This window comes from Bombina bombina, chromosome 3, assembly GCF_027579735.1.
Source record: "Bombina bombina isolate aBomBom1 chromosome 3, aBomBom1.pri, whole genome shotgun sequence".
Lineage (NCBI taxonomy): Eukaryota > Metazoa > Chordata > Amphibia > Anura > Bombinatoridae > Bombina > Bombina bombina.
Window position 1 is genome coordinate 1,017,209,416 of NC_069501.1, and position 23,392 is coordinate 1,017,232,807.

The following is a 23,392-nucleotide window of genomic DNA, read 5'->3' on the forward strand; positions in this document are numbered from 1 at the left end:
CCCTTCTAGCTGTGCTAAGACCAAGGGGCATTGCTGTAGTACCTTACTTGGACGACATTCTGATTCAAGCGTCGTCCCTTCCTCAAGCAAAGGCTCACACGGACATTGTCCTGGCCTTTCTCAGATCTCACGGATGGAAAGTGAACGTGGAAAAGAGTTCTCTATCTCCGTCAACAAGGGTTCCCTTCTTGGGAACAATAATAGACTCCTTAGAAATGAGGATTTTTCTGACAGAGGCCAGAAAAACAAAACTTCTAGACTCTTGTCGGATACTTCATTCCGTTCCTCTTCCTTCCATAGCTCAGTGCATGGAAGTGATCGGGTTGATGGTAGCGGCAATGGACATAGTTCCTTTTGCACGCATTCATCTAAGACCATTACAACTGTGCATGCTCAGTCAGTGGAATGGGGACTATACAGACTTGTCTCCGAAGATACAAGTAAATCAGAAGACCAGAGACTCACTCCGTTGGTGGCTGTCCCTGGACAACCTGTCACGAGGGATGACATTCCGCAGACCAGAGTGGGTCATTGTCACGACCGACGCCAGTCTGATGGGCTGGGGCGCGGTCTGGGGATCCCTGAAAGCTCAGGGTCTTTGGTCTCGGGAAGAATCTCTTCTACCGATAAATATTCTGGAACTGAGAGCGATATTCAATGCTCTCAAGGCTTGGCCTCAGCTAGCGAGGGCCAAGTTCATACGGTTTCAATCAGACAACATGACAACTGTTGCGTACATCAACCATCAGGGGGGAACAAGGAGTTCCCTGGCGATGGAAGAAGTGACCAAAATCATTCTATGGGCGGAGTCTCACTCCTGCCACCTGTCTGCTATCCACATCCCAGGAGTGGAAAATTGGGAAGCGGATTTTCTGAGTCGTCAGACATTGCATCCGGGGGAGTGGGAACTCCATCCGGAAATCTTTGCCCAAGTCACTCAGCTGTGGGGCATTCCAGACATGGATCTGATGGCCTCTCGTCAGAACTTCAAAGTTCCTTGCTACGGGTCCAGATCCAGGGATCCCAAGGCGGCTCTAGTGGATGCACTAGTAGCACCTTGGACCTTCAAACTAGCTTATGTGTTCCCGCCGTTTCCTCTCATCCCCAGGCTGGTAGCCAGGATCAATCAGGAGAGGGCGTCGGTGATCTTGATAGCTCCTGCGTGGCCACGCAGGACTTGGTATGCAGATCTGGTGAATATGTCATCGGCTCCTCCTTGGAAGCTACCTTTGAGACGAGACCTTCTTGTTCAGGGTCCGTTCGAACATCCGAATCTGGTTTCACTCCAGCTGACTGCTTGGAGATTGAACGCTTGATCTTATCGAAGCGAGGGTTCTCAGATTCTGTTATCGATACTCTTGTTCAGGCCAGAAAGCCTGTAACTAGAAAGATTTACCACAAAATTTGGAAAATATATATCTGTTGGTGTGAATCTAAAGGATTCCCTTGGGACAAGGTTAAGATTCCTAGGATTCTATCCTTCCTTCAAGAAGGATTGGAAAAAGGATTATCTGCAAGTTCCCTGAAGGGACAGATTTCTGCCTTGTCTGTGTTACTTCACAAAAAGCTGGCCGCTGTGCCAGATGTTCAAGCCTTTGTTCAGGCTCTGGTTAGAATTAAGCCTGTTTACAAACCTTTGACTCCTCCTTGGAGTCTCAATTTAGTTCTTTCAGTTCTTCAGGGGGTTCCGTTTGAACCCTTGCATTCCGTTGATATTAAGTTATTATCTTGGAAAGTTTTGTTTTTAGTTGCAATTTCTTCTGCTAGAAGAGTTTCAGAATTATCTGCTCTGCAGTGTTCTCCTCCTTATCTGGTGTTCCATGCAGATAAGGTGGTTTTACGTACTAAACCTGGTTTTCTTCCAAAAGTTGTTTCTAACAAAAACATTAACCAGGAGATTATCGTACCTTCTCTATGTCCGAAACCAGTTTCAAAGAAGGAACGTTTGTTGCACAATTTGGATGTTGTTCGCGCTCTAAAATTCTATTTAGATGCTACAAAGGATTTTAGACAAACATCTTCCTTGTTTGTTGTTTATTCCGGTAAACGGAGAGGTCAAAAAGCAACTTCTACCTCTCTCTCTTTTTGGATTAAAAGCATCATCAGATTGGCTTACGAGACTGCCGGACGGCAGCCTCCCGAAAGAATCACAGCTCATTCCACTAGGGCTGTGGCTTCCACATGGGCCTTCAAGAACGAGGCTTCTGTTGATCAGATATGTAGGGCAGCGACTTGGTCTTCACTGCACACTTTTACCAAATTTTACAAGTTTGATACTTTTGCTTCTTCTGAGGCTATTTTTGGGAGAAAGGTTTTGCAAGCCGTGGTGCCTTCCATTTAGGTGACCTGATTTGCTCCCTCCCTTCATCCGTGTCCTAAAGCTTTGGTATTGGTTCCCACAAGTAAGGATGACGCCGTGGACCGGACACACCAATGTTGGAGAAAACAGAATTTATGTTTACCTGATAAATTACTTTCTCCAACGGTGTGTCCGGTCCACGGCCCGCCCGGGTTTTTTTAATCAGGTCTGATAATTTATTTTCTTTAACTACAGTCACCACGGTACCATATGGTTTCTCCTATGCAAATATTCCTCCTTAACGTCGGTCGAATGACTGGGGTAGGCGGAGCCTAGGAGGGATCATGTGACCAGCTTTGCTGGGCTCTTTGCCATTTCCTGTTGGGGAGGAGAATATCCCACAAGTAAGGATGACGCCGTGGACCGGACACACCGTTGGAGAAAGTAATTTATCAGGTAAACATAAATTCTGTTTTTTGGAGTTGCCAGTGACTTGCGCCACGTTAGAAACTGCCAGCGCCTACAAAACCTGACTAAAGTCTAAATCACCCGCACTGTCTAACACGCCTCCTAAACATAGCCCGACACGTCTAACCCTCTATCCGCTATCCCCCCTCACTAGCCTAACAATAAAAACAAGTTATTAACCCCTAAACCGCCGCTCCCGGACCCCGCCGCCAGCTATATTAAATCTATAACCCCCTAAAGTGAGCCCCTAACACCGCCGCCATCTCTATTAAAATTATTAACCCCTAATGTAAGCCCCTAACACTGCCGCCATCTCTATTAAAATTATTAACCCCTAATCTAATCCCCCTATACCGCCGCCAGCTATATTAATATTATTAACCCCTAATGTAAGCTCCTTACACCGCCGCCATCTCTATTAAAATGATTAACCCCTAATTTAATCTACCTACCCCGCCGCCAGCTATGTTATCTATATTAACCCTAAGTATATTATAGTTAATATAGGTATTACATTATATATATTAACTATATTAACCCTAATTATATTAGGGTTAATATAGTTACTATAGTATTTATATTAACTATATTAACTCTATCTAACCCTAACACCCCTAACTAAATTTATATTAAATTAATCTAATTCATATTATAAACTAAAATATTCCTATTTAAATCTAAATACTTACCTATAAAATAAACCCTAAGATAGCTACAATATAATTAATAATTATATTGTAGCTATGTTAGGGTTAATATTTATTTTACAGGTAAATTGTTAATTATTTTAACTAGGTCTAATAGCTATTAAATAGTTATTAACTATTTAATAGCTACCTAGTTAAAATAATTACCCAATTACCTGTAAAATAAATCCTAACCTAAGTTACAAATACACCTACACTATCAAGAAATTAAATAAACTACAAATATCTATCTAAAAATACAATTAAATTAACTAAACTAAATTACAAAAAAAAAAACACTAAATTACAAAAAAAAAAAAAAAAGATTACAAGATTTTTAAGCTAATTACACCTATTCTAAGCCCCCTAATAAAATAATAAAGCCCCCCAAAATAAAAAAATTCCCTGCCCAATTCTAAATTAAAAAAAGTTCAAAGCTCTTTACCTTACCATTGAACTTGAATCTGATTGGCTGATTCAATCAGCCAATCAGATTTTTCTAACTTAATTCCGATTGGCTGATAGAATCCTATCAGCCAATCGGAATTCGGCGGACGCCATCTTGGATGACGTCATTTAAAGGTACCTCATTTGTCGTTCAGTCGTCGGCCGGGATGGATGCTCCGCGGCGGCGGAGCGAAGAAAGAAGATTGAAGATGCCGCCGGAAGGATGAAGACTTTGCTGCCGCTTGGAGGAAGGCGTCGCCGGAGGAAGAATTCTTCTTTGCCGCTTGGAGGAAGACGTCACCGGAGGAAGAATTCTTCTTTGCCGCTTGGAGGAAGACGTCGCCGGAGGAAGAATTCTTCTTTGCCGCTTGGAGCAAGACATCGCCCGGATCGGATGAGGAGTTCGGCCCGGTGTGGTGAAGACAAGGTAGGGAGATCTTCAGGGGGGTAGTGTTAGGCTTTTTTAAGGGGGGTTTGGGTGGGTTTAGAATAGGGGTATGTGGGTGGTGGGTTGTAATGGGGGGGGGTATTGTATATGTTTTTAAATGCAAAAGAGCTGAATTCTTTGGGGCATGCCCCACAAAAGGCCCTTTTAAGGGCTGGTAAGGTAAAGAGCTTTGAACTTTTTTTAATTTAGAATAGGGCAGGGAATTTTTTTATTTTGGGGGGCTTTATTATTTTATTAGGGGGCTTAGAATAGGTGTAATTAGCTTAAAAATCTTGTAATCTTTTTTTTATTTTTTGTAATTTAGTGTTTTTTTTTTTTGTAATTTAGTTTAGTTAATTTAATTGTATTTTTAGATAGATATTTGTAGTTTATTTAATTTCTTGATAGTGTAGGTGTATTTGTAACTTAGGTTAGGATTTATTTTACAGGTAATTGGGTAATTATTTTAACTAGGTAGCTATTAAATAGTTAATAACTATTTAATAGCTATTAGACCTAGTTAAAATAATTAACAATTTACCTGTAAAATAAATATTAACCCTAACATAGCTACAATGTAATTATTAATTATATTGTAGCTATCTTAGGGTTTATTTTATAGGTAAGTATTTAGATTTAAATAGGAATATTTTAGTTTATAAAATGAATTAGATTAATTTAATAAAAATTTAGTTAGGGGTGTTAGGGTTAGATAGAGTTAATATAGTTAATATATATAATGTAATACCTATATTAACTATAATATACTTAGGGTTAATATAGATAACATAGCTGGCGGCGGGGTAGGTAGATTAAATTAGGGGTTAATCATTTTAATAGAGATGGCGGCGGTGTAAGGGGCTTACATTAGGGGTTAATAATATTAATATAGCTGGCGGCGGTATAGGGGGATTAGATTAGGGGTTAATAATTTTTATATAGGTGGCGGCGGTGTTAGGGGTCAGATTAGGGGATAGATAAGGTAGATGGCGGCGGTTTTAGGGGTTCACATTAGGTGATAGATAAGGTAGATGGCGGCGGTTTTAGGGGCTCACAGTAGGGGGTTAGTTTATGTAGATGGCGGCGGGGTCCGGGAGCGGCGGTTTAGGGGTTAATAACTTTATTAGGGATTTCGGGGGGGGGGATCGCGGTTGACAGGTAGATAGACATTGCGCATGCGTTAGGTGTTAGGTTTTATTTAGCAGATCGCGGGTGACAGGTAGATAGACATTGCGCATGCGTTAGGTGTTAGGTTTATTTTGTAGCTAGTTTAGGGAGTTACGGGGCTCCAATAGTCAGCGTAAGGCATCTTACGGCTGCTTTTTGTGGCGAGGTGAAAATGGAGTAAGATTTCTCCATTTTTGCCACGTAAGTCCTTACGCTGCATATTGGATACCAAACTGCGCTGGTTTGGTATACCTGCCTATAGCCCAAAAAACTACGGGCGACGGCAGAAATATACGGGCGTAACTTCTAGGTTACGCCGTATATAGGATACCAAACCAGCGTAAATATTGGCGTCGCCGGCTTTTGCGGGCGACGATTTTTATCGGATCGACCCCATGATTCAGATAGAGAATGCCATTTTAAGCAACTTTCTAATTTACTCCTATTATCAATTTTTCTTCATCTCTTGCTATCTTATTATTTGAAAAAGAAAGCATCTAAGTTAAGGAGCCAGACAATTTTTGGTTCAGACCATGGACAGTACTTGTTTATTGGTGGGTGAATTTATCCAACAATCAGCAAGAACAACCCAAGTTGTTCACCAAAAATGGACCAGCTTCTAAACTTACATTTTTGCTCTTCAAATAAAGATACCAAGAGAATGAAGAAAATGTTATAATAGGAGAGTAAATTAGAAAGTTGCTTAAAATTGCATGCTCTATCTCAGTAGTTGCCAACCGCGGTCCTCAAGGACCCCCAACAGTCCTGGTTTTCATTATAGGTAAACCAGTGCACAGGTGAAGTAATCAGCTGATCTGTAACCAACCTGCTCTCATCCATCAGCTGATTATTTCACCTGTGCACTGGTTCAGCTATAATGAAAACCAGGACTGTTGGGGGTCCTTGAGGACCGCGGTTGGCAACCACTGCGAGTCTATCTGAATCACAAAAGAGAAAAATTGGGTTCAGTGTCGTAGTGAGCGACTAAGCCAGATTTGACCTTCACTTTATGCTGTCTGTTTTATAATTAGTTTCTATAAAAGTTACTTTTTAAATATTCCAGAGTATCATTTTTGTTTCAATTTGTGCTTATAGGCTTTTATTTTACCTACTAGTGTGGGTTATCTTTTTGTTGCCTTATTATAATGCCTGTGCATAACTATCTGTATCGACCCAATAATTAAAGTATTTGAGTACAAGGTCTACAGCTAGAAATACATTTCTGTATAAAAAAATTATCATTCTCTTTAAATATTTTTTGTCACCATACATAAATACATTTTTAAGATGTTGATGAAATGAGGTATCCATTAGACTAATCAAGCCTTGTTAAGGTAAGTGGTGTAGTAGGAACATGGCATATTTTAGTACCAATGTCTGATAGTGTAAATTTGAGCACCAAAAGCTCACCATGATCTGGAGAGGGCATAAAGCAGTGCAAACTCATGCTGCAGAATAACTCCTTGTGGCACAAAACACTTGGAGGTAACAGCTTTGGAACTCATTTTAAACATCTGGAAGGATTACTTGGAGTTTCCACAGACCTTATCCTAAATTATAAGATTAGGGTTTGTGCATTTTCATTCTTGTTTATTTTGTGTAATTATTTTTCTTAGTTTAAAATATAAATGTAATCATAGTTGTCTTTGTACTCAAGTAACTGAAGTCACAGCTTCCTTAAAGTACTTTACCAAAGCATTCTTCATGTATTTTCTTTTTCTATTTTGGACTTTTAATTCAGGTATAATTTCGGAATGGTCCAAGACACCCAAATATTAAGGCCATGGGTGGTGGCTGCGATTTACTGATATGGGGCAGTGTAGGCAGGATTTGAGGGGTTAATTTGACATGGTCACTATACCCTAGTAATGAGTAGGGATAAGGGAGCTTGAGGCCCTGTCCTGTTAACATTTTATGCCCACACTCCACCCTCCTTTCCTACCGGCTTAACTAGGCAAGTGATCTTGTCTGTGATAAGCTGGTGGCAGGTAAGACCGGCCATGACAAACAGGTAGGGGTCTGTGACACCTTTTAGTCAATCACTGTTGGTTCTTGTAATAACCATTATCTTTCTACACAGGAGTGAGCACAATGTTTTCTACATGGCTCACACAGGCTTGCACTGTCTAGCTGTTGTACAAAATAAAATAAAAATAAAAAGCACTGAGATAAGGGGCAGCCTGCAGGGGCTTAGAAACAGGCAAATATAGAGGTTATAAAGTATATTAATATAACAATATTGGCTATGCAAACCTATGGAATGGATAGATAAGGCAATATCTATCTTTACAAACAATAAAAACAAATCAAGTAGTCTGTCCCTTTAATTTTAAATGTAGCAGTGTACATCTGTGCGTATTTAAGTTGTTTACATGCTTCTTGTTATCAAGACTCTACTTTGTAGTGATCATGAGTGTGTGATTAAAGAAATTCTATAATTTGCCATTAAGAGCTGACAGTTGTTAGACAAGAGGCCTTTGCCAAATGAATGAGAGCAGACAAATCTACCACAGAATACCCATATGATTTGTTAGATCGATTAATGGAAAGGATATAAAGTGAATGAAGTTAAATTCTAAGGCAAGCACTTGAAAACATTGTCAGCACTGTGGATTTGTCTCCTTTTTTGGGCCTGAAGCATATATCTTAATGTGTAAAATCTAATAAAATAAATAATATATGTTATGTGTATAATACGAATAAAACAAATATTTTATTATTCTGTTGTTAATTTGTAAAATCTTTTAAGATATAAAAAATATATAATTGTTCAGGTATCAGGATAATGTGTGCCAATGAAATGCATTCATATAAATACTTTTGGACTAAAATGAGATCTATAAACATATATCCTACGATATGTTCTTTATTAAAAAATTCAATTTCACGTGTTTAAAGGGACTGTAAATATTGTTTTTTAAAATGCAGTGTTTAATTTTTGAGGCCCAAGATATTCTATTAATTGATATTTTACTGCTCCTATACTAACGTTTAGCCATAACCTACTTACTCAAGGTAGAATCTGGAGAGTCAACTGGACAAAGTTAATGGTGCGATAAGCATGCTTCTGATTGGCTGCACTGCTCGCGTAAAAGTTGAAAAGAAAAACTACTTGTGTAGAGGGGGGTCCAGTGTGGAAGTTTATATTGCAACTGTAGGGGGGGGGTAAGTTATATAAGTAGGAGTTTTGACTGTACTGGACCTTAAAATTAAATGCATTTAAATAAATACATCTTTACTATCCTTATAACAACCTAATGAAATTTGAATTGCACAGTAATAAAATGAAAAACAAACCAAATGTTACTCAAAGAATTCTTTGAATGAAAGCTTCTTTCATGATCTTGTCTGTGGACATCATGGATATAGTAATGATCTACAGGTACAAAGCCCCATATCCAGAATTCCAAAATCCAAACTTTTTAATTATGTTTGGGTTTTTTTTAAATAAAATTGTTCCACACCTGTAAGTCACAACCTTTTCTGACTATGTCTTTGTTTTTTTTGTTTTTTGTGTTCTAAGATGCAAATAATAGTCTATATTTCTCCAACATTGGTGTGTCTGGTCCACGGCGTCATCCATAACTTGTGGAATATTCTCTTCCCCAACAGGAAATGGCAAAGAGCACAGCAAAAGCTGTCCATATAGTCCCTCCTAGGCTCCACCCACTCCAGTCATTCTCTTTGCCTGCTGAACAAGCAGCATCTCCACGGAGATGGTGAAGAGTATGTGGTGTTTAGTTGTAGTTTTTTATTCTACTATCAAGAGTTTGTTATTTTAAAATAGTGCTGGTATGTACTATTTACTCTGAAACAGAAAAAGATGAAGAGTTCTGTTTGTGAGAGGAATATGATTTTAGCAGCAGTAACTAAAATCGTTTGCTGTTTCCACATAGGACTGTTGAGATGAGATAACTTCAGTTGGGGGAAACAGTTGGCAGACTTTTCTGCTTAAGGTATGACTAGCCATATTTCTAACAAGACTGAGTAATGCTGGAAGGCTGTCATTTTCCCCATCATGGGGACCGGTAAGCCATTTTCTTAGTCTCAAACAGAATAAAGGGCTTAATATGGGCTATAAAACTGGTAGACACTTTTATGGGCTAGATCGATTGCTTTATTTAGGTATTTTATACAGCTTGAAGTTGAAATTCACACTTTATAACTTTGGGGAACGTTTTTTTACGTCAGGCACTGGTTTAGACACCTTCCCAGTCAGGAAGGGCCTTCTATGTAGTAGGCAGAGCCTCATTTTCGCGCCATTACTGCGCAGTTACTTTTGAGAGCAGGACATGCAGCTGCATGTGTGTGGGTCTGGAAGTGGTTGAAAAGGTTCCTAGAAGGCTTCATTTGGTATCGTATACCCCCCTGGGTTTGGTAAAGTCGCAGCAAAGGCTGAAATTTGGGGTGCAATGCTTTGAATTCTTTAAGACACTGTGGTGAAAATTTGGTTAAAATTGAACAATTCCTTCATAGTTTTTCACATATTCAGTAAAAAAGTGTGCCCTGTTTAAAATTTAAAGAGACAGTAACGGTTTTGTTTTAAAACGGTTTTTGTATTTTATTGACAAGTTTAAGCCTGTTTAACATGTCTGTGCCTTCAGATAAACTATGTTCTGTATGTATGGAAGCCAATGTGTCTCCCCCTTCAAAATTGTGTGATAATTGTGCCATAGCGTCCAAACAAAGTAAGGACAGTACTGCCACAGATAGTAAAGTTGCCCAAGATGATTCATCAGATGAAGGGAGTAGACATAGTTCTACATCATCTCCTTCTGTGTCTACACCAGTTTTGCCCACGCAGGAGGCCCCTAGTACTTCTAGCGCACCAATGCTTGTTACTATGCAACAATTGACGGCAGTAATGGATAACTCCATAGCAAATATTTTATCCAAAATGCCTGCATTTCAGAGAAAGCGCGATTGCTCTGTTTTAAACACTGTAGAGCAGGAGGGCGCTGATGATAATTGCTCTGTCATACCCTCACACCAATCTGAAGTGGCTATGAGGGAGGTTTTGTCAGATGGGGAAATTTCTGATTCAGGTAGAATTTCTCAACAGGCAGAACCTGATGTTGTGACATTTAAATTTAAATTAGAGCATCTCCGCGCACTGCTTAAGGAGGTGCTATCTACTCTGGATGATTGTGAAAAACTGGTCATTCCAGAAAAATTGTGCAAGATGGACAAGTTCCTAGAGGTTCCGGTGCACCCCGACGCTTTTCCTATACCCAAGCGGGTGGCGGACATAGTGAATAAGGAGTGGGAGAAGCCCGGCATACCTTTTGTCCCCCCTCCTATATTTAAGAAATTATTTCCTATGGTCGACCCCAGAAAGGACTTATGGCAGACAGTCTCTAAGGTCGATAGGGCAGTTTCTACACTAGCTAAGCGCACTACTATTCCTATCGAGGATAATTGTGCTTTCAAAGATCCTATGGATAAAAAATTGGAGGGTTTGCTTAAAAAGATTTTTGTACAGCAAGGTTACCTCCTGCAACCTATTTCGTGCATTATTCCTGTCACTACAGCAGCGTGGTTCTGGTTCGAGGAACTAGAAAAGTCGCTCAGTAGAGAGACTCCGTATGAGGAGGTTATGGACAGAATTCACGCACTTAAGTTAGCTAATTCCTTTATTTTAGATGCCGCTTTGCAGTTAGCTAGATTAGCGGCGAAAAATTCAGGGTTTGCAATTGTGGCGCGCAGAGTGCTCTGGCTAAAGTCTTGGTCAGCGGATGTATCTTCCAAGACAAAGTTGCTTAATATCCCTTTCAAGGGTAAAACCCTTTTTGGGCCAGAATTGAAAGAGATTATCTCAGACATCACTGGGGGTAAGGGCCACGCCCTCCCACAAGATAGGCCTTTCAAGGCCAAGAATAAGTCTAATTTTCGTTCCTTTCGCAATTTCAGGAACGGACCGGCCTCCAACTCTGCAGCCTCTAGACAAGAGGGTAATGCTTCGCAAACCAAACCAGCTTGGAAACCGATGCAAGGCTGGAACAAGGGTAAGCAGGCCAAGAAGCCTGCTGCTGCTACCAAAACAGCATGAAGGAGTAGCCCCCGATCCGGGACCGGATCTAGTAGGGGGCAGACTCTCTCTCTTCGCTCAGGCTTGGGCAAGAGATGTTCAGGATCCCTGGGCACTAGAAATTGTTTCTCAGGGTTATCTTCTGGAATTCAAGGAACTACCCCCAAGGGGAAGGTTCCACATGTCTGACTTATCTTCAAACCAAATAAAGAGACAGGCATTCTTACATTGTGTAGAAGACCTGTTAAAAATGGGAGTGATACACCCAGTTCCAACTGTGGAACAAGTAATGGGGTTTTACTCAAATTTGTTTGTAGTTCCCAAAAAAGAGGGAACTTTCAGACCAATTCTGGATTTAAAGATTCTAAACCATTTTAAACGAGTGCCATCATTCAAAATGGAAACTATTCGAACAATTTTACCTTCAATCCAGGAGGGTCAATTTATGACTACCGTGGATCTAAAGGATGCGTATCTACATATTCCTATCCACAAAGATCATCATCAGTTCCTAAGGTTCGCCTTTCTGGACAAACATTACCAGTTTGTGGCTCTCCCATTCAGGCTAGCCACTGCTCCAAGGATTTTCACAAAGGTACTCTGGTCCCTTCTAGCGGTTCTAAGACCAAGGGGCATTGCAGTGGCACCTTACTTGGACGACATTCTGATACAAGCGTCGTCTCTTTCTAAGGCAAAGGCTCACACAGACATCGTTCTGGCCTTTCTCAGATCTCACGGGGGGAAGGTGAACATCGAAAAGAGTTCCCTGTCTCCGTCGACAAGAGTTCCTTTCTTGGGGACAATAATAGATTCTTTAGAAATGAAGATTTTCCTGACAGATGCCAGAAAGTCAAAACTTCTAAACGCTTGTCAAGTTCTTCACTCTGTTCCACGACCTTCCATAGCTCAGTGCATGGAAGTAGTAGGGTTGATGGTTGCAGCAATGGACATAGTTCCTTTTGCGCGAATTCATCTAAGACCATTACAACTGTGCATGCTGAAACAGTGGAATGGGGACTATACAGACTTGACTCCAGTGATTCAAGTAGATCAGAAGACCAGAGACTCACTCCGTTGGTGGCTAACCCAGGATCACCTGTCCCAGGGAATGAGCTTCCGCAGACCAGAGTGGGTCATCGTCACGACCGACGCCAGTCTAGTGGGCTGGGGCGCGGTCTGGGACTCCCTGAAAGCTCAGGGTCTATGGTCTCGGGAAGAGTGTTTTCTCCCGATAAACATTCTGGAACTGAGAGCGATATTCAATACTCTCAGGGCTTGGCCTCAACTAGCAAGGGCCAGATTCATAAGATTCTAATCAGACAACATGACGACTGTTGCTTACATCAACCATCAGGGGGGAACAAGGAGTTCCCTGGCGATGAGAGAAGTGACCAAAATCATAAAATGGGCGGAGGATCACTCCTGCCACCTATCTGCGATCCACATCCCAGGAGTGGAAAACTGGGAGGCGGATTATCTGAGTCGTCAGGCATTCCATCCGGGGGAGTGAGAACTCCACCCGGAGATATTTGCCCAGTTGATTCAATTATGGGGCATTCCAGACATGGATCTGATGGCATCTCGTCAGAACTTCAAGGTTCCTTGCTACGGGTCCAGATCCAGGGATCCCAAGGCGACTCTAGTGGATGCATTAGTAGCGCCTTGGGCCTTCAACCTAGCTTATGCGTTTCCACCGTTTCCTCTCATTCCCAGGCTGGTAGCCAGGATCAAACAGGAGAGGGCCTCGGTGATCTTGATAGCTCCTGCGTGGCCACGCAGGACTTGGTATGCAGACCTGGTGAATATGTCATCGGCTCCACCATGGAAGCTACCTTTGAGACAGGATCTTCTAGTACAGGGTCCATTCGAACATCCAAATCTAGTTTCCCTCCAGCTGACGGCTTGGAAATTGAACGCTTGATTTTATCTAAGCGTGGGTTTTTGGATTCTGTGATAGATACTCTGGTACAAGCCAGAAAACCTGTAACTAGAAAAATTTACCATAAAATATGGAAAAGATATATCTGTTTGTGTGAATCCAAGGGATTCTCATGGAGTAAGATCAAAATTCCTAGGATCCTTTCTTTTCTTCAAGAAGGTTTGGATAAGGGATTATCAGCGAGTTCTCTAAAGGGACAGATTTCTGCTTTATCTGTCTTGTTACACAAACGACTGGCAGCTGTGCCAGATGTTCAAGCTTTTGTTCAGGCTTTGGTCAGGATCAAGCCTGTTTACAGACCTTTGACTCCTCCCTGGAGTCTGAATTTAGTTCTTTCAGTTCTTCAAGGGGTTCCGTTTGAACCTCTACATTCCATAGATATCAAGATGTTATCTTGGAAAGTTCTGTTTTTGGTTGCTATTTCTTCTGCTAGAAGAGTTTCTGAGTTATCTGCTCTGCAGTGTAATCCGCCCTATCTGGTGTTCCATTCAGATAAGGTTGTTTTGCGTACTAAACCTGGTTTCCTTCCAAAGGTTGTTTCCAACAAGAATATTAACCAGGAAATAGTTGTGCCTTCTTTGTGTCCGAATCCAGTTTCAAAGAAGGAAAGTTTGTTACACAATTTAGATGTAGTTCGTGCTTTAAAGTTCTATTTAGAAGCAACAAAGGATTTCAGACAAACGTCTTCTCTGTTTGTCGTTTATTCTGGCAAGAGGAGAGGTCAAAAAGCTACTGCTACCTCTCTTTCCTTTTGGCTGAAAAGCATCATCCGATTGGCTTATGAGACTGCCGGACGGCAGCCTCCCGAACGCATCACAGCTCACTCTACTAGGGCTGTGGCTTCCACATGGGCCTTCAAGAACGAGGCTTCTGTTGATCAGATATGTAAGGCAGCGACTTGGTCTTCCCTGCACACTTTTGCCAAATTCTACAAATTTGATACTTTTGCTTCTTCGGAGGCTATTTTTGGGAGAAAGGTTTTGCAAGCCGTGGTGCCTTCCGTTTAGGTAACCTGATTGGCTCCCTCCCTTCATCCGTGTCCTAAAGCTTTGGTATTGGTTCCCACAAGTTATGGATGACGCCGTGGACCGGACACACCAATGTTGGAGAAAACAGAATTTATGCTTACCTGATAAATTGCTTTCTCCAACGGTGTGTCCGGTCCACGGCCCACCCTGGTTTTTTAATCAGGTTTGATGAATTTCTTTCTTTAACTACAGTCACCACGGCACCCTATGGTTTCTCCTGTTTTTCTCCTGTCCGTCGGTCGAATGACTGGGGTGGGCGGAGCCTAGGAGGGACTATATGGACAGCTTTTGCTGTGCTCTTTGCCATTTCCTGTTGGGAAAGAGAATATTCCACAAGTTATGGATGACGCCGTGGACCGGACACACCGTTGGAGAAAGCAATTTATCAGGTAAGCATAAATTCTGTTTTATATAAAACAACAACTATTACCTTTTTATTACAGTACTGTCTTTCTGATATTACTATTGATATAAAACTACCTTTAGGTTGCATGTATATGATGTATTATGACATGTAATTATTGCCTAAATAACATTTTTGTATTGTTGTATACACTTTTTCCATCCCCTCTCCAAACTGTCCCATTCCCTTTGCAAATATTCCAAAATCCAAACCAAGCAGTTTGTATTAAGGATTTTCTACCTGTATAGAAAAACAATCTTCACTATTTTTTAAATATATAGCAATAAATGAGAAGGTAATGTTGTGTTTTGGTGAGACCAGACTGTGTCCACTTCACTTTTTACAATATATACGTCAACATTAATAATGCACAAATGGGTCCAAGGTCAGTAGGTTCAATCTGTTCCAGACAGTCTGTCTCTTGTTAACCCTTGTAGAATTTAACACAACAAACTACATTGCTTTGTTTGTGTAAGAAATAATAACAATCACTTGATCATACTTTATTGAATCAGGTCTTATACTGAAGACTCATGCATTGTTATATTATAGTTATTATGATCACATTATATAGCTAAACTATTTTTGTTCACAATACAACATCCAAATATCTGTATTCATTTATATGGCCTGGGAGCAATACATTGGATTGTTCCAATAAGCAAACTTGGCTTCTCTAAGGCAATCCCAAGGGCTTACTATACACTCTTGTTTTAAGGTAAGTTATTTCAGCATTGACAGATTGCTTTACTAGAATTTCTATTTTGGCAGCAAGTTGTTGCCTTATCAATAATGTATGGAAAAGAGGCAATTAAGCTGAAATTCTAGCTTGTATGTGCTTCTTTGTGTATATGTTGGTTGAGGTTATTAGCAAGATTCTAGGCAGTATGTTGAAAGATTTCATCATGTACTATTACAATATTATTTGGTACTGTTCTCATTTGATATACACATACATTTTAATTTCAGATTTCAGATATAAGCAGTTAGTGGGATATTAATGTTTTTTGTTGTTACATTTGATACAGTAGATTTTACAAATAGTTATTTATTTATTTTTTTGGCTTGTGCTGTGCCATGTTTTATCATTATAGGGCATGACATTGTTTACCAATAGACCTGTGGGCGTTGTCTTAATCACCCAATAAACACTGATGTGCCACCCTTAAATTGTGTGGTTAAAAGAAGGCTAAAGTAGCATTTATAGCTCCTATATTTTTTACTTCCACTCCAAATATATACTGTATATCATTTGAATTGTGGAATGTTTTTTATAAATATTGTTTATGAAATGTGTTTCATTAATAGGACACAAAACTCAAAATTGAAATTCACATGAATGTGTTTCATTTTTTAAAAAGATGCATTTTTCAAATATACATAGCTTCTAATAAAAGTTTTCACTGAAACAGTCATAACTTTCATTTTAAACATTTTTTTTAATTCTTCTTATCACAACTGAAATACATTATGTGCATTTGTGTTTTGAGTTTTACATCCCTTTAAAAGATCATTACAATAAAAATTTAAATTCCTGCGAGTCTGACAGCAGGGTGGATTTGATTTCAATTACGATTTAATTCACAATTTAAATCACTATTCAGTAAGACTTGATTTAAATCATTATTTTCTACCTTGTTCTTGCTAGTTGCAGACTATATTTTAAATGAAACACATTACCCACTCTGCCACTCTCTGCACTTTCTCTCCAGCCACCAAGAATGAAGTTTGTTCCTTAATATCGTCCTCACGCTTCACTACCTGCGCTCTCGACCCTATCCCTTCCCAGCTAATACCTTCTCTGTCTTCTACCCTCACTCCTGCTTTTACTCACATCTTCAACCTATCCCTTTCTACCGGTTCATTCCCTTCTTCTTTCAAACATGCTATGGTCACTCACATACTCAAAAAACCCTCCCTTGACCCAAATTCTCTTGAAAACTACCGCCCCATATCATTGCTTCCACTAACATCAAAACTCCTGGAAAAACTAGTTTACAACCACTTAACCCTCTTCCTGTCATCCAACTCCTTGCTTGACCCCCTGCAATCTAGATTCCACTCCCAACACTCAACTGAAACTGCCCTGACCAAGGTTACTAAAGATCTTCTTTCTGCTAAAAGCAACGGCTACTACTCTATACTTATCTTACTTGACCTCTCAGCTGCCTTCAACACAGTCGACCACCCCCTCCTCCTACAGACCCTCAGCTATCTTGGTCTCTGTGATACAGCAGTCTCTTGGATCCACTCTTATCTTTCTAACAGGTGTTTTTGTGTGTCATTTGCTGGTGACTTTTCCTCTTCAATACCTTTGTCTGTTGGAGTATCTCAAGGCTCTGTCCTGGATCCTCTACTCTTCTTTATTTATACTTCTTCACTGGACTTGAAATATCACCTCTATGATTATGACACTCAGATTTACCTCTCCACCCCTGCTCCCTCTGATCTGTCCTTTCTCATGTCAGTGACTGTTTATCTGGAATTTCTTCCTGGATGGCCTCTCATCACCTAAAGATCAACATGTCCAAGACCGAGCTCCTTCTAATCTCCCCCTCTAGCTCCACTCCAATTGCTGACTTTTCTATCACCGTCAACGGCATCACCATCTCCCCATCACCCCAAGTCTGTTGCCACAGAGTTACACTTGATTCCAACATGTCCTTCATTCCCCACATCCAATTGCTCTCTTCATCATGCTGCAACCACCTGCACAATATTTCCAAACTTTGCCCGTTTCTGAGTGCTGATACCACAAAGCAATTCATCCACTCCCTTGTAATTTCCCGACTTGACTACTGCAATAACCTACTCACTGGCCTTTCTCTCTCCCGCCTCTCCCCCCTTCAATCCATCCTAAATGCCTCTGTATCTGCTGCCCCTCTCTGTGAGTCCCTTCACTGGCTCCTCATTCACAGCATTAGATTGCCCTCATCTAACTCAGTATTAACAACATTCTCACCCTTGCAGTCCTCACCTCCTGTTTCTCAGCCTCCTATACTTCTAGATTGTAAGTTATCATGTTAATATGGCCCTCAACTCCTCCTTTATGTGTTTCTCAAATTTAGTTTTGTCTCTTTCAAGTCTTGTATCATTGTTTTATTTAAACAAATTTGACAGCTCTGTGAAATATGTTTGCACTATATAAATAAAGTATAATAATAATCTTACTGTTTACAATCAGATCTATTTTACAGTTATATCAGAAGATTACTGATTTGGTTCTATACCATTAGAAACACATACGCCTAGATTTAGAGTTTGGCATTAGCCGTCAAAAGCAGCGTTAAGGGCTCCTAACGCTGCTTTTTACCGCCCGCTAGTATTTAGAGTCAGCCAGGAAAGGGTCTAACGCTCACTTCCAAGCCGCAACTTTTCCATACCGCAGATCCCCTTACGCCAATTGCGTATACTATCTTTTCAATGGGATCTTCCTAACGCCGGTATTTAGAGTCTTGGCTGAAGTGAGCGGTAGAGCTTCTACCGACAAGACTCCATCCGCAGGAAAACGGCAGTAGTTAAGAGCTTTCTGGGCTAACGCCGGTTCATAAAGCTCTTAACTACTGTGCTCTAAAGTACACTAACACCCATAAACTACCTATGTACGCCTAAACCGAGGTCCCCCCACATCGCCGCCACTCTAATAAAAATTTTTAACCCCTAATCTGCCGCCCGCACACCGCCGCCACCTACATTATACCTATAAACCCCTAATCTGCTGCCCCTAACATCGCCGACACCTACATAATATTTATTAACCCCTAATCTGCCCCCCCAATGTCGCCGCTACCTACCTACACTTATTAACCCCTAATCTGACGACCGGAGCTCGCCGCTACTCTAATAAATGTATTAACCCCTAAATCGCCTCACTCCCGCCTCAAAAACCATATAATAAATAGTATTAACCCCTAATCTGCCCTCCCTAACATCGCCAACACCTAACTTCAAGTATTAACCCCTAATCTGCCGACCGGACCTCGCCGCTACTCTAATGAATGTATTAACCCCTAAACCGCCTCACTCCCGGGTCAAAAACCCTATAATGAATAGTATTAACCCCTAATCTGCCCTCCCTAACATCGTCAACACCTAACTTCAAGTATTAACCCCTAATCTGCCGACCGGACCTCGCCGCTACTCTAATAAATGTATTAACCCCTAAAGCTAAGTCTAACCCTAACCCTAACACCACCCTAAGTTAAATATAATTTTATTCTAACGAAATAAATTAACTCTTATTAACTTGTTATATTGTAGCTAAATTAGGGTTTATTTTACAGATAAGTATTTAGTTTTAAATATTAATACTTTAGTTAATAATATTTAATTTATTTCGTTAGAATAAAATTATATTTAATTTAGGGGGGTGTTAGGGTTAGGATTAGACTTAGCTTTAGGGGTTAATACTTGAAGTTAGGTGTCGGCGATGTTAGGGAGGGCAGATTAGGGGTTAATACCATTTATTATAGGGTTTTTGAGGCGGGAGTGAGGCGGTTTAGGGGTTAATACATTTATTAGAGTAGCGGCGAGGTCCGGTCGGCAGATTAGGGGTTAATAAGTGTAGGTAGGTAGCGGCAACGTTGGGGTGGCAGATTAGGGGTTAATAAATATAATATAGGGGTCGGCGATGTTAGGGGCAGCAGATTAGGGGTACATAGGGATAATGTAGGTTGCGGCGGTGTACGGAGCGGCAGATTAGGGGTTAATTGTGTAATGCAGGTGTCAGCGATAGCGGGGGCGGCAGATTAGGGGTTAATAAGTGTAAGGTTAGGGGTGTTTAGACTCGGGTTCATGTTAGGGTGTTAGGTGCAGACTTAGAAATTGTTTCCCCATAGGAAACAATGGGGCTGCGTTAGGAGCTTAACGCTGCTTTTTTGCAGGTGTTAGGTTTTTTTTTAAGCCCAAACTGCCCCATTGTTTCCTATGGGGGAATCGTGCACGAGCACGTTCTTCCAGCTAGCCGCTACCGTAAGCAACGCTGGTATTGAGAGTTGAAGTGGCGGTAAATATGCCTTTACGCTCCCTTTTTGGAACCTAACGCAGCCCTTCAGAAAACTCTCAATACCAGCGTTGTTTAAAAGGTGCGGGGGGGGGGGAAGGAGCGTTAGCTACGCGGGTTGTTACCGACAAAACTCTAAATCTAGCCGATAGATAGATAATTAAGAAATTATTGTGAGGTGAACTATCTCCAGTTTAACAGGTTAATCATTCATATTTGGACAACTTTTCTGATGTACTTTTTTTAAGGAGAAAAATAATAATTACCTTATAGGGACAGTAAACATGTTGTGATTACAAGACATTAATCATATGCTGCTATAGAATAACATAACGATTTTAAAACAAATTAACATTTTACTGCAATTATTTTACAATAGCCAGACTCCACCCACAATTTGCCTCATTTGGAAGAGTCAATCTTGACTTTAATCCACAGACAACAAGGCTAGCCCACTGTCATAAAGGTAGTAAATTATTTTGCAGTTGTTATCTAAAAAAAGCCAATTGACTTTGTACAGACCATACTCATTTCAGTGGTTGTCTGAATCTTCAGAGATCTATTCTGAATTTGGTCAAATATTTAAAAGAGGGAATTGATTGAATACACAAGTCATCTTTATGTTCTTGATGTTACAGGATTCACACACATCCTACCTCTCAGACTCCAGAGACTCCCCAGTGTCCGAGGAATCTGTTGCCCCCTCTTCCCCCCCAGCAGAAACAGAAGAAGAAAAGAAGAGTGCCTTAGAAAAGAGTATGTAAGTGAGTCCTCTTTGGGCAGCTGACGGGTGGACACTTTACCCTTGTATTTAATGTTACCAAATGCAGAAGATATGCAGCTGGATATTATTTTCTAAATGGTTGTAGAAATACATCATAAGCCAAATGATTCAAATTCAACATGGCTTAAATCTGCTTAAAACGTCTGATTAACTCAGAAGTTAATATAGGAGGGCTAAGCATCACCCACAGCTGTTTTTAGTGATTACGTATAAGAAAAAGAGAGAACTGTGATGTTGATATGTGACAAAGAAAGAAAAACACAAAGGTTTGCTCTATCCTTCTGACAATAGAAGTGCATTCTTGGGGATGTTGCTAATCAGTGGTCATTTCCTAATTAACAAGAATTGACTTGTACTCAAAACACAACTTTGATTTTGTTACAATAATTATTTTGCTATTTGCATTTAATGGGTAGAACCAAAGATACCAAACAATCTTGTTAATTCCTTAATGTATAGAGTGATTCAATTCCTGCTTTAACATTTATTTTAAAGATCACATGACTTATTTTTTTCATCATTACCAGTACTATTTACTTACCGTTCATTTAGTTACTTAGATAATAGATTCATGACCCTTTTAATATCAAGGATTTTCTATGTCTGTTTGAAATAATTTGGAACTCGTATTTTCTGACTTTAGAAGGCTTTTCTGTGGATCCAGTGAAGTATTTGTTTTCTGTGCTATTTATATACTTTTATATAGTTTGTTTGTTTTCCGATGTGCATCTCTCTTTAAGATATATTACCCCCTAATATGAATTATTGTATTAGGAAATAAATTATTTTCAATTAGGAAATAAATTAAGGGTTATAGGAATCTGTATAGATAGGAAGGAAGTGATGGATAATTTGGTATTTATTAGAAAAATCATATTTTGATTTAATGATTGGAATGATACAAATAATTTTTTTTTAATTTAAAAAAAATTAGAGTATCATAGGCTAAAACAAAACAAATAGTATGTTGATTTATTTTTATTTAAATGAATTTATTTGTTTAACCCTCTCCAGCTTTGTGTTGCAGGCAAGCGGTTGTTTATATGGAAGTGTAGATCTGACATATAGGAAATTATTTAGTATTTCTTATTATATGCCAAATCACTTGAATTACTTGTAATCTAAAAAGTTATTCCTGGTCCTCTTATTTCTTTCATCTTTGTAGGTATGTCCTAATGGAATTGATAGAAACAGAGAAAATGTATGTGGAAGACTTGAGACAAATAGTGGAGGTGAGATGGAATACAATGCTTTTAATGATTAATCTTTTCTTTTATTACTAGTATTCTGTAGCACTGAGTACATAATCATCGGGAGGTATAAAATGTATAAGACTTATAGTGTGCCAGGCAGGGGCGGAACTACAGGGGGTGCAGAGGTTGCAACTGCGACCAGGCCCCCGAGGGTGGGGGCCCAGCTTAAAAAAAATATAAAAAAAAATTTTCAATAAAAAAACATTGACCTGCAGCTGCCTGCACTGATATCATGTGAGTGTGACGTGATGCTTCACTAGTGTCTCTGACTACACGGGTTAGTGTTTCTGTTTTACCCATTGGTTTATGTGTGTGTGTGTGTGTGTGTGTATGTATGTATGTGTGTATGTATGTATGTGACTGTGTGTGTATTTATGCATGTATGTGTGTGTGTATGTATGTATGTAACTGTGTGTGTATTTATGCATGTATGTGTGTATGTATGTATGTGACTGTGTGTGTATTTATGCATGTATGTGTGTGTGTATGTATGTATGCATGTATGTATGTATATATGTGACTGTGTGTGTATTTATGCATGTATGTGTGTGTGTATGTATGTATGTAACTGTGTGTGTATTTATGCATGTATGTGTGTATGTATGTATGTATGTGACTGTGTGTGTATTTATGCATGTGTGTGTGTGTGTGTATGTATGTATGTGTGTATGTATGTATGTGACTGTGTGTGTATTATGCATGTATGTGTGTGTATGTATGTATGTGACTGTGTGTGTATTTATGCATGTATGTGTGTATGTATGTATGTGACTGTGTGTGTATTTATGCATGTATGTGTGTATGTGTGTATGTATGTATGTGACTGTGTGTGTATTTATGCATGTATGTGTGTGTGTGTATGTATGTTTGTGGAACCAGCAAATTACAGACCTTTTTACTACAGCATGGGGGGGGGGGGGCGGATGTAAACAGTGTCACTATACAGTGCCACTATATACTGTACGGGGGGCTGAGCCATGTCACAGACTACTGTGGTCACTTTATAAAGTACTGGGATGGGTAGGGTCAGGCCAGCCATCTCACCGGGAGATTACAGACTGTCACTAATTTACTATATACAGTACTAGTGGGTTAAACAGTGTCATTATATACAGTAATAGGGGGTCACACCATCTCACAGACTGTGGGCACAGGGTACCTCCTTTTGCAGACATGTAATCTGATTCACATTTTTTTTTCTATGTTAAAAAAAAAAAAGATATGTGGGTGGGGTGGGGGGGGGGTGCCTGCTTAGATTCTTGCACCTGGGCCCTGTGGTTTCTAGTTACACCTCTGGTTCCAGGTGAAAAAAAAATTACACTACAAAAGGACACAGGAGAGTTTACAATCTAGAGCAGGGGTTGACAAACTTTTTCTGTAGGAAACATCTTGAATGCCTGGTTGTATAGAAATAAGGGAAAATATGAACGTTGTATAGTCCATGGAAGCATATGTCTTTTT

At 40.0% G+C, this 23,392-nt stretch overlaps 1 protein-coding gene across 2 annotated transcripts in view; it reads left to right on the top strand.

Annotated features, from left to right (window-relative positions):
• The window catches only part of ARHGEF25 (Rho guanine nucleotide exchange factor 25), an 825,360-nt gene that overhangs the window by 662,228 nt on the left and 139,740 nt on the right, over window positions 1–23,392 (top strand). For both annotated transcript variants that reach the window (XM_053708199.1, XM_053708201.1), the window contains 2 exons: window positions 20,533–20,654; window positions 21,844–21,910. In XM_053708199.1, the coding sequence (XP_053564174.1) occupies window positions 20,533–20,654; window positions 21,844–21,910 (189 nt within the window). The remainder of the gene's footprint in view (window positions 1–20,532; window positions 20,655–21,843; window positions 21,911–23,392) is intronic.